Genomic DNA, 12,590 nt, shown 5'->3' with positions numbered 1-12,590 from the left:
TATGGCTCATTGTCGCAGGCTATCTCTTTTGGTATCCCAAACCTGCAAATTATGTTCTTCCTCAGGAAATCTACCACTTTGCGCTCGCCAATTTTTTGGTAAGGACCTGCTTCAACCCTCTTAGAAAAGCAGTCAATTAAAATCAAGATAAATCTTACCTTACCGGGGGACGGCGACAGCAGACCGACTACGTCCATTCCCCACTTCATGAATAGACAAGGTGATAGAACCGAGTGCAATAACTCTGCCGGTTGGTGTACCAACGGTGCATGGTGTTGACATTTATCGCATTTTTTATCATAATCCTTAGCATCATGTTCCATCTAGGGCCAGTAATATCCTGCCCTAATCAGCTTTAACACTAAGGAATCCGCACCTGAATGGTTTCTGTATATCCTTTCATGAACTTCTCTCATGATGTAATTAGCTTCGGATGCTCTCAAGCATCGGGTCAACGGGCCTTGAAAGGATTTTCTATACAATTGAGCTCCTCTGAAGTAGTATCGGGCTGCTTTAGTGTGCAACGCCCGGGATTACTTGGAATATTCGGGTAAATTTATGTGCTCGAGATAGTCAATGATCTCATTCCTCCAGTCCCAGACCAAATTGGCCGCGTTCACTTCATCATAGCTATCCCCGTCTAATACCGAATGCATAACCTGCACGATCATACTGGAGTCCTATCCTTTCATTTCCGTGGATGATCCCAGATTGGCTAGTGCGTCTGCTTCCCTATTTTCTTCCCTCGGGATATGGGTAATTGACCATTTACTGAACCGTGCGAGCAAATCCTGGACTTTCACTACATATTGTTGCATGCATTCCTCTTTGGCTTCGAAGATCTCGTAGACCTGATTTACTACCAATTGGGAATCAAATTTGATTTCTATGACCTGGGATTCCAGTCCCCGGGCTAACTCGAGTCCTGCAATCAAAGCTTCATACTTGCTTCATTGTTAGTCAGAAGAATAGCTCTTATGGCCTGCCTTAGGGTTTCTCCCGAAGGTGTGATTAGCACTACGCTGAGCCAAGACCCTTTCACATTGGAAGTTTCGTCCGTGAACAAGGTCCAGACTCATGACGTCGGTTCTAACACCATCACTACTTCTTTGGTAGCCAAAGGTAGCAGTCCTGAACTGAAATCAGCCATAAAGTCGGCCAAAACTTGTGACTTAATCACAGTTCTAGGTTTGTATTCTATGTCAAATTCACTCATTTCAACTGCTCACTTGGCCAGCCGACCTGAAAGTTCAGGTCTGTAGAGGATATTCTACAGGAGAAAGGTTGTCACCACTGTTATCGGATGACATTAAAAATAAGGACTAAGCTTCCGAGCGGCGACCATGAGAGTTAAGGCCAATTTTTTCTAGATATGGGCAGGGAGTTTCCTCTCCCATTAAATTTTTTACTAACATAATAAATAGGAGATTGCATATTTTCATCTTCACTGACTAAAACGTTTACCACTACCTCCGAGACCGCTAAGTAAATCAGCAGATGCTCGCCTTCTTCTGGTTTCGATAATAATAGAGGGCTTGAAAAATACCTTCTTAAATCCTTCAAAGCCTGCTGACATTACAGAGTCCATTCGAAGTTGTTCTTCTTTTTGAGAAGTGAAAAGAAGTGATGACATTTTTTCCGACGACCGGGAAATGAATCTACTTAAAGCGGCCAGTCTTCCTGTCAAGCTTTGAACCTCTTTCACATTTGATAGCTGGTCAGGAATGTCTTCTATGGCTTTAATATTATCAGGATTGACTTTGATCAACCTTTGCGACACCAGGAACCCTAAGAACTTACCAGAGATGACTCTAAATGCATACTTTTCGGGGCTGAACTTCATGTTGTGCTTCCTTAGGATGTCAAATGTTTCTTGCAAGTGTTTAAGATGATCACCTATGTTCAAAGACTTAATCGGCATATCATCTACGAAAACTTCCATAGTTTTCCCTATTTGTTTTTCAAACATTTTGTTCACAAGCTCTGATAAGCGGAGCCGGCATTCTTCAGCCCGAAAGGCATCACATTATAACAATATGTGCCGAAGTTTGTTATGAACGAAGTTTTTACTTGATCCTTTGAGTTCATCTTGATTTGATTGTACCCGAAGTAAGTATCGAGGAAACTCATTAACTTGTGCCTGGCCGTCGCATCAATCATTTGATCAATGTTTTGCAATGAGAATGAGTCTTTGGGCATGCCTTATATATATCCTTATAGTCTATGCACATGCGAAATTTATTCTTCTTCTTTGGAACTACCACTATGTTAGCAAGGAATACATGATACTTTACCTCTCAGATTGAACCGATATCAAGCAAACGAGTTATCTCTTCTTTGATGAATTTGTTTCTAACCTCGGCAATAAGGGTATTTTTTCTGCCTCACCAGAGGGATGTTAGGATCCAAACGTAGTGTATGCACAGTCATTTCTTGTGGGATACCTGTCATATCCGCATGTGACCACACAAAACAGTCAACATTAAATTTAAGAAATTCAATAAATCCTGACCTGAGCTCGGGCTTTAATCCTGTCCCTAAGTGGAATTTCCTCTTCAAGAACTTTTCGAACAATGCAACTTGCTCGAGTTCCTCCGTTGTGGAATTTTTTGTATCTGTTTCTTCTGGTACTTGGAAATATCTTGGTACCTAATAAGATTCTGACGACCCTTCCCCCTAGTTGACTTCGTTCGGTTCGGCAGCAGGCGTCGGTTCCTGTAATTGATATGCTGCATTCTCCTTCCCTTTACTACTGGAATCTAAGATTGCGTTCATCTCCCTTGCTGCCGGCTGATCACCTCTTAGCTATTTAATTCCCTCTGGCATTGGGAATTTCAAAAGTTGATGGTATATTAACGGTACAACCTTCATCTCGTCCGGCCATGGTCTCCCAAGAATAATATTATAACCCATATCACTATCTACTACATCAAAAAGAGCCGTCTTCATTATGCCTTCGGCTTCCTGGGTAGCAGGATTTCCTTTGGGGTTGTACACTTGCTAAATTAAACCTGGCGAGGAGCTTTGTAGCTAGAATTATGCTTCCGGTTAGTTTAACTTGTTCTAACACTCTCCATTGGATAATGTTGGTTGAACTCCCTAGGTCCACCAAAACTCTTAAAATCTAAAACATTAAGAGAGATTACCAGGGCATCATTGTGCGGAAGTAGGAATCCATCCGCGTCCTCCTCCGTGAAGGTGATGTCGTCCTCAATGACTTCCCGGAGTCTCTTACTGTGGGTCACTAATACCTTCATCTTTTTTTTCACTAAAAATGTCACACCATTAATCTCGTTCCCCCGAAAATCATGCTGATCATCAAACGATGAGGGTTCTCTCATGCCTTCGAGGGTTCCGTGTTATCCTAGTTGTGGTCGTAATTGTTCTTAGCCCGTTCGTTTAAGAATTATCTGAGATGGCCGTTTTTTAACAATGTCGCCACCTCATCGTGCAAATGCCTGCAGTCCCCAATCAAGTGGTTGTTGGTCCCATGATACTCACATCATAAATTAGAATCCCTCTGACTGGGATCGGACCTCATTGGCCTCAGGAACCGTTCTTCCTTAATATTCCTCATAGCTATCACTAATTCTACTATATTAATGTTGAATTTGTATTCAGATAGCCTGCGGTAGGAGTCTCGGGTACCCGATATCTCCTTGTCTTACAATGATATGTTATTCTGATCACGATCAGCTCTCCAATCGGTAGTGAATCTATCCGCTGATCAAAAACCTCTGCTGCGTCCTTTGGCCCCTTCACAGGGCAAAAATCGACCTCTAGAAGACTGTCGATCTGTGACGAAATCATCCTTTGAATTTCTCCTTATTCTTCTCTCGATCTCGACCCTTGGTTGATGCCGAGAAAATGAGTTGGTCATCCTTAATTCTTATCTTTGACTCGTACTAGTTGTGAACATCCACCTACATTGTTTCTTGGAACTCGAGCAGACTTTTTGTTAATTTCTGGGAAGCGTTAGAACTTCTCGGATTCAGCCCTTTAATAAATGTTTCAGTTGCCCATTCGTCTGGTACGACCGGTAGCAACATCCTTTCTTTCTGGAATCTGGTCACGAACTCCCACAGCAATAAAGACTGCTTGTACAATCCTGAATATGTCAACATTTCGGGCATGTACCTTCTTAGCCCCGACATGGGCCTTGATAAAAGAATCTACATGTATCTCAAAAAAAGAGATTTTTACATTCCTATGTCATATAGTAAACTATATTACTCTAAATGTTCATGTTTAGTAAATTACCCTACCTACACAAGTTTTGTTTACAAAATATATACATTCCACCTTAAAAGGCTCCCAATCCATTATTAGTGCCTTCAATTAAGGGATTTAGTTACACCATTTTCCTTTTTTTTCTCCTCTCTCCCCTTTCTCTCAAGATCTTCCCTTATCTTTTTTATACAAAATTACTCGGAGGTTTTTCTCACCTTAGCTTTGTTCGTTCTTTTTTTTCTTTCTGAATTTTGAGAACATTCTTTTCCTTTTTCACATAGGAATTTCTGAAGCTGCTAAAAATGAAAAAAAAACTCTTCTTTATTGACACTGATTTTTGTTAACAGAAACTATGGTTACTTATGTGTAATGTTAGTGTAGTTTTGAGTTAGGCATACTTCTCCATAAGTTTGCAAGGACAAATTGAGTGGATTTGAGTTTTCATTAATGAATAATGGTCTCTCTCTTGGTTCGTATTGTATCATATCTTATACTACTATTTACTTAGCAAATACAAATAGAATAGCTAACTTCACTTTCAAAGTTCCAACAACTATTACGACGTGTTTATTTGTATACATTATTTCTACACAATTAAATACAACTACAATATCATACAACTTAAATACAATTTTTATACAAACTTTATACAATATGTCTTTTGTATATTTTGTATCTGATTTATACATAATAAAAATAAATTTCATACAACTAATTATATATTATACAATTTATCTACAACTTATCTACAACTTTTACATGTTATTTCTACCTAGTTAAATACAACTACAATAACATACAACTTAAATATAAATTTTATACAAAATTTATACAATATGTCTTTTGTATATTTTACATTTTTTTATACATAGTAAAAACAAATTTCATACAACTAATTATATATTATACAACTTATCTACAATTTTCATACATTATTTCTACTCAATTATATACAACTACAATATCATACAACTTAAATATAATTTTTAAACAATATTGTTCAACTATCATACAATAGTTAAATATATATATATATATATATATATATATATATATATATATATATATATATATATATATATATATATATATGTGTGTGTGTGTGTGTGTGTGTGTGTGTGTGTGTGTGTGTGTGTAATTTTTCTAATATAATATAATGTATGTCATGTCTTCTTCTTCTTCTTCTTCTTCGAGTTTCAATCTGAAATTCAGTCAAAACCAAGTCTAATCTTCACCAAAATCCCTCAAAATTGAGATATAAACTTCAAACCATATTCCCAATTATTTGCAACAACACCCAATCCAAACAAATAATGATTTTTGAAAACCCAAATTCGAATTCAAATCTTCAAAGCTTTTTAATGGCTGTCAATGGTGGAATTGCTGCTCTCTTTTCCTTTGCTTTATATTACTGAAATTTGGGATAGAGAGATAGAGAGAGATAGAATTCTCAATTCTTTGCAACAACATCCAATCCAAACAAACAATGTCTTTTGAAAACCCAAATTCGAATTCAAAGCTTCAAAGCTTTTTAATGGTTGTCAATGGTGGAGGGGTTACAGATTTTCGCTGGTGTTAGAAGACGAAATAGTGGGTGATTGAAGAGAAAATCGTGAGGTGTGATTTGATACGTGGGTGAGATTTGGAGAGAGAAACTTGGGGGGGAGTGGGAATATACGGTAGAGTTAAATTAAGAGACTAATTAATACTATTAAAACCCCTAAAATATACATAAATGGTAATTAAGTATATAAAAGGTAATTACATTAAAAGTTAAGCATGGAGGGTAATATAGTTTACTATATGGCATAGGAATATAAAAATCCTCTTGAAAAAAATCTATTGAGTGCTCAGGTAAAAGCAAATACCATGTCAGGGCCCCTTTCATAAGGGTCTCCTCGATTTCTTCAGTAAGAACGACTCAATCTCATGCGGAGCTAAGTCGTTCCCTTCGCCACTATTGTATAGGTGGTGATGTACTCCTGAGGATCCAAAATCCCATCATATTTCAGCACGTTTAGAATCTTGAATCGCTTCGGGATCAACTCTGGTGCCGCTTTGTTTGAACAACAACTAGGTGTACTTCTTCAAAATCGATTTGATCCCAAAACGATAAATAAATTAAATAAGAATGTAAGATTTAGTGTTAAAATCGAGATAAGAGAGTAGAGATCTTGGTTTTGAGAGCAGAGCTTCCGGAGGTAGTAATAACGATATTAATAAGCAAGAAGATAAAATGTTATTAAGCTTTGAACAATACATGGCATAAGATTGTCAGAAAATTCCTTTATTGTTGGAATCCTTATTTATAGTGGCACCTAGGGAACAAGGTCCTAGAATCAAGCCTCTCTTAAATGATAATTATGGGGGCCATTGAAGAATGTGTAACGGCTGACTATGAATGTCATATTCTTTATAACGGACTATGTATTTAATACTGCAAAATATTCTTCACTGAATGCTATTAGATGACTGGTATTCATTTGTCTTCATGAGTAACATTCCCTTCGGGGGCTTCCTGGTGTCAGTCGAGACTACTGCCCCCGGTCTTAACTTCCACCTATCTCGCTTTCCATCTATCCCCTGGTTCCACGTGTCACTCTATTATATGAGCATTTAATATGAACTGATTTTACCCTATACAAGTATCCCTCATTCATAAAGGTTCGGAGTGTGATGTAGCCACTAATACATTAGTAGCTACTTCTACGACTCGACCCATAAGCTATACTTCATAAAAAGACAACTTTATTATAGCTCCAACACTCTCCTTCAAAAAATATAAATTTTATCGATTATTATTTTTAAAAATGGTTAAAAATATACTACTCTCTTTTTGTAAGTAGCAATTACCAAATCTATAAGGGACCGGCGATTTATGAAACTTGGGCCTGCATAAAGCATAATTGGACAGAGCTTAATTGGATCAACATTGAGCCCCGATCCTCAAAGTCCAGGGCTTCTGGTGTATATTCATGCTACAATATTGACTTTTTTTGAAATACTTATTAGACTTATTTTTTCACTTTAACAATATTCAATTTATGATTTTTTTTTCCTAATAAGAGTCGCTTAATTATCTTCTTTCATTACTTTGAAACCATTAAACTTATTGCTGGTTATTAAAAAAATAAGTTTGACAAAAAAACTGCTTATATTTGACAAGAAAGCCAAGTAGGCATATCAGATCAACTAAAATGCAACGGTGATTTTTAACGTCAGCAGCAAAGTCAAACCGAAGATACCGTCTCTAAAAATTCATATTCATAGAGTATATTTGTTTGTATTTAGAAAACTAACTTACTTTAAATTAGGTTAATTTATCACGATTAAGTGATAAAGTAGGACAAAAGAATGTGTCAATTAGTCATCATTAGCTGATGAAAGTCTACTCTTGATTGTTAGAATTGCTGCGGTAGCCTGAAATTTACCTTATTAGACGAAGCCACAGCCTGTTGAGTCAACAGGAGAGTAGGAAGTTTCCAATTAATTTCTTGATGTGACGTTGCAGAAAAAAGAATATGCTTTTTTGAGTGAAAACTTTGGGAATGATAATGAAGAATACCACTGTGTTAAATTTCCTTTAAAGAGTACTATTTGCTCACAGTCACACTCAATGGTGGAGCTATGAGAGTTCAATTTCTTTTCGAAAATTATAAGCTAGCAAATCCTTTTATATATATAAGCTATTGAAACCCTTGGTAGGAAGAATGTAGTAGCAATTTTGCATGTTTTAATTCCCAAAGTCAGGTGAAGATATGGCGGGGAGTCTGGTGGGGGGTGCTGCTTTGGGACCAGTGTTTGATATATTCCTCAAGTCCGTTATAGACGTTGGCCTAAGAGTTGCCACTTTCCGATCCAAGATGAACCACTTGAGAAAGACTCTTGAATATATCAAGCCTGTATTTGAGGACATAGAGAATCTGAACAGGAAGTTGGAAGGCCGAGATCAAGATATAGAACTGCTCAAGAAGCAGTTGCAGGACGGGGAGAAGCTCGTGCTCAAGTGCTCCAAAGTTAAATCTTACGAGATGGTGAAAAAATGGCACTACTCTAGGAAACTGACCAAGTTGGAAAACTCACTCCTGCAGTTTTTGCAAATGCACGGGTTTCTTTGTGGGTGGAGAGACAGTATACGTAGTCTTGGGATGACTATTGAAAATGGTCAAAAATTGGATAAAATCTGCTCTTTCTTTGAAGAATCATCGCTGAATGCAGGGAGTTCAAGAGTATTTTCAGGATGGTCCGATGTGCCTGAATTTATAGTTCCGGACTTTTTCGTTGGATTACAAGTGCCCCTTCAAGAACTGAAGTTAATGTTGCTAAAGGAGGATATAGATCCGGTGCTAGTCCTTTCTGCTCCTGCTGGCTGTGGGAAGACTACTTTAGCAGCTAAGCTTTGTCAAGAGGAAGATATCAAAGGTAGGGATAACATGTCACTTACTCATGGAGTTGAACTTATATTATCTTTCAAAAAGAATATTTTATATATGTATATTCAGCAGTAGTACGTTTTTAATTCCAAACATTTATAAACTCCCTTGTAAGACTGACATGGCATGATTAGAACCACAAGATTCAAAGGATATTTTTAGTATGTAATACACACCTTTAGTTTAAACCACAGGACTCAGTCTGTTTACATTCTTAAAATTCAGTAAAATTAAGACACATAAAATGAAATCGAGGGAGTATTTGGATTAGAGCATTGACTTCGTGCCTTGTTTCTTTTAATATATCCTGCTCATGTTAGTCAGTAGTATTTTGCATTGTCATTGCTATCAAACTTGTCAATCTAGTTCACAAGATGCACATGATGTTTGCAGAAATTGTGAGATCGGGTTCTGATTCAGTAATTTCATGATCTCCTCTAAAGAAACTAAGTAAAATGATTACTTACAAACAGTACAATACCTGTATTGTTATAGATATCATGTACACATTTCCTTTCTGTATAACTGGCGTTAAATAACGCCTGGATCGCATTCTTAAAGAAAGCTTACTCTGAAGGGTTTGACTTACTGGACTTTGAATCCAAATTAGTTGAATAGTTTTTCCTCTCATGGTGTCATTAAATCCTTAGGAGGGAAAAGAAGAAAGTCCTTATATACCTAAAAATCTACATATTGTTTGCTTCGTTCTTATCTACTGTACGAAAAGAAAAAAAAGTTCATCTTTTGGTCCAATTTAGAATCTTCTATCTCTGTCGAGTATTTGTTGCTCACTGTACTGTCAACTTACGGTGAGAATTGTTGGTATGTTGTATAATATAATGTTGCATCATCTTCTTATATTATATTCTGCTTCTTGCTGATCTTTCAGCATGCTTGATTAATCATCTTTAAACAGGCAAATATAGGGACATATTCTTTGTGACTGTTTCCAGAAAACCAAACATCAGACGCATTGTTAGTGCAATTTTTGAGAAGAAAGTTGGCAAGGTACCAGATTTTCCTTCTGATCAAGATGCAATCTTCCAACTCAATAGCCTAATACAAAGACATACATCTCATCATGTACTGTTGGTGCTAGATGATGTTTGGTATGGGTCAGAGTTACTCGTCGAGAAATTTATTTTTGATCCTCGATTTAAGATTTTGGTTACCTCAAGATCTGTGTTCCCAAAATTTGAATCCACTTACAAGCTGAAATCATTGAGTGAGAAGGACGCACGGGATCTTTTCCACCATTCAGCCTTCAGAAATGGCACTCCTAATGTGGGACCTGATCTTGTGGATAAGGTAACAGATATAATATCATAAGATTAGATAATTTTGTAGCCATCCTGATCACATGAAAATGCATGTCCGAAGCATAAACAGTGAAATTTTGTGTGTTTGTTGTAAAAGAATTTGGGATTGAGGCATAGTTGATTGATTTTACGGAAGAATGAATGACTCTTGTTCTAAGTAGGTTAACCAAATTCTTGACCAATATGTAATGTAGAAACATGTAAAAATTCTCTGTTCTGAGGGGTATCATTAGTGCTGTTCTTTTTTATAGGTTTAACTGATGGCAAACAATGGCAGGTCATTACAAGTTGTAGTGGTTTTCCGCTGGCGCTTAAAGTTGTTGGCGGATCACTGTATGGCCAGTCTGACGCGATATGGATAAATAGAGTAAAGATGCAGCCTAAAAGGAATATACTCTTTGCTACTGAGAATGAACTATTTTGTTCCTTAGAAGTGAGCATAGATGCCTTGGATGAAATAGCTTTTCCCATTATAGGACAAATATTGGGAGATTGTTTCTTGGACCTGGGATCATTTCCTGAGGATCAAAGAATTCATGCCACGACTCTTTTGGATATGTGGGTGGAACTATATAACCTAGATGAAGATGGTATGAGTGCGCTTGGAATCTTATTTGAACTTTGTTCACAAAATGTGGTTAATCTCGCACTTGCAAGGTAAAATTTCTTCGCTTTTAACTTGAATGTCATTTCTTGTATGCTACATTGAGCTGAACTAAATGTTTAATAGTTAAAGGGGGAAAAAACATACAGAAGAAGAGCAACAATTAGGGACAAGCATGTTCTGTCGCTAGTGATTTCTTTACCTATTTCATCAATTCTTTTATCTGCTGACGGCCATTATATCGTCCTTCTCAACTTCCTCAATTCTGTTGGCAAGACTTAGTTAATTTGATGAGGAAAGAGCAATGGCACATCACAAGATTCAGTAGAAAATTCCATTTGCTAACTTCTTTGTGTATATATCTAGTTTCCGCACTTACCAAATTACAGATATCTACTATTACTCTTAGTTGAATAGGTCCTTGATCTAATAGTATAATTATCAAATTCATTCTATTTTACAGAAAAGATGCACCTGCCTGTCTTGGATTATATAATGTGCACTACATCACACAGCATGATCTGCTGAGAGAGTTGGCCATCCACCGGTGTGATGAGAAGCCAGCCGAAGAGAGAAGGAGACTATATGTCAACATTAAGGGGAATGACTTTCCCAAGTGGTGGTTTGACCAAAGACTGCAACCAGTACAGGCTCGGCTTTTGTCTATATTCACAGGTTTCCTCTCCCTTTCTATTCCCTAATAATGCTATGTTTACTTTCAAGGATAGGACAAGGTGGGAGTAGAAAGAAACTGCTTTTACTTCCTTTTTGGGAATATTGATTTTTTACTTCAATTTTTTGGTATAGTTGGAAGGAAGAAAAAGAGATCGTTCTTTTTACTTCCTTCCCAAGCAATTTCGGAGGGGTTGAATACCCCTCAATATTTACTTATTCTCCCAACCTTCTCTTTTTCTAACCAAAGGTAGCACTAAGTCACTTCATTATTCTATTATGACTCCATGAATCCCACTTGCAGATGAAACCTTCTCCTTTGACTGGTACGACATGCAATTTCCCTATGTTGAAGTGCTCGTTTTGAACTTTCAAAGAACGGTCTGCACCTACAAATTACCCCACTTTATGGAGAAAATGAGCCAATTGAAAGCACTGATTGTGACAAACAATGGCTTCTCCCTAGCTGAATTAAGTAACTTTTCAGTGCTTTTGCTCTCTACTCAATCTGAACAGAATCAATTTGGACCGCATCTCTGTTGCATCCATATTTACAGGTAACCTTCAGCTCACAAATTTGCGGAAAATATCCTTGATCATGTGTGAGGTTTGGAAGGCATTTGCAAATTCAGTTGTTAAGATATCTTCGATGTGGCCAAATCTTGTCGAGATGAATATGGAGTACTGCAATGACTTAGTAGTACTACCTGCTGATATATGTGATCTTGTTCATTTAAAGAAGCTCAGCATTTGTTATTGTCAAGAACTAATTGCACTTCCTGAAGAAGTTGGAAAGTTGGAAAATTTGGAAATACTGAGGCTTCAATCTTGTACGAAATTAACCGAGCTACCAGAGTCCATTGTGAAACTTCAGAGGTTGCGTTTTCTTGATGTTTATGATTGCGTAGATATGGATTCCATGCCAAGGGAGATAGGTCAATTGTTTTCTTCACAGACTATCTGCATGGGAAGTCGCCTGGGGTTCGATGAGCTTCCATGTTCTGTGATAAATCTAGTGAAGTTGGAAAATGTCATAATGTGATGAAGAAACTGCCTTGTTATGGGAACCGTACAAGGGATGCCTGAGAAATCTGAGAATCAATGTGCTGAAGGAGGATAGCAACTTGAATTTGCTGCATAAATCATCATTTAATCTTATCTAACATTTGTTTAAATCACTTTTGCTTTTGATCTACATTTTTTCCTCCTAGTACATGAGATATGGAATGTCGAACTGGATAGTTGTGACAATGAGTTTATCAGAACTTGTGATAATGCAGTTTGATTTGAATTATAACTTCTATTCGCTTTAATACAAATATTTTTGTTTTC

At 37.1% G+C, this 12,590-nt stretch overlaps 2 protein-coding genes across 2 annotated transcripts; both read left to right on the top strand.

The window, feature by feature from the left end:
- Positions 1-7,667: 7,667 nt before the first annotated feature.
- Positions 7,668-12,590, top strand: LOC104220592 (probable disease resistance protein At5g66900). The gene is made up of 5 exons (XM_009771489.2): positions 7,668-8,652; positions 9,580-9,971; positions 10,260-10,639; positions 11,050-11,261; positions 11,563-12,590. Exons 1-5 carry the CDS (start codon positions 7,989-7,991, stop codon positions 11,817-11,819), a joined length of 1,905 nt encoding a protein of 634 aa, XP_009769791.2. The 5' UTR covers positions 7,668-7,988; the 3' UTR covers positions 11,820-12,590.
- LOC138885660 (probable disease resistance protein At4g33300) lies at positions 11,857-12,300 on the top strand. The gene has a single exon (XM_070166633.1). It carries the CDS (start codon positions 11,857-11,859, stop codon positions 12,298-12,300), a length of 444 nt encoding a protein of 147 aa, XP_070022734.1.

The sequence above is a fragment of the Nicotiana sylvestris genome, chromosome 2 (genome assembly GCF_000393655.2).
Source record: "Nicotiana sylvestris chromosome 2, ASM39365v2, whole genome shotgun sequence".
NCBI lineage: Eukaryota > Viridiplantae > Streptophyta > Magnoliopsida > Solanales > Solanaceae > Nicotiana > Nicotiana sylvestris.
This window is presented reverse-complemented; position numbering and strand designations above follow the sequence as displayed.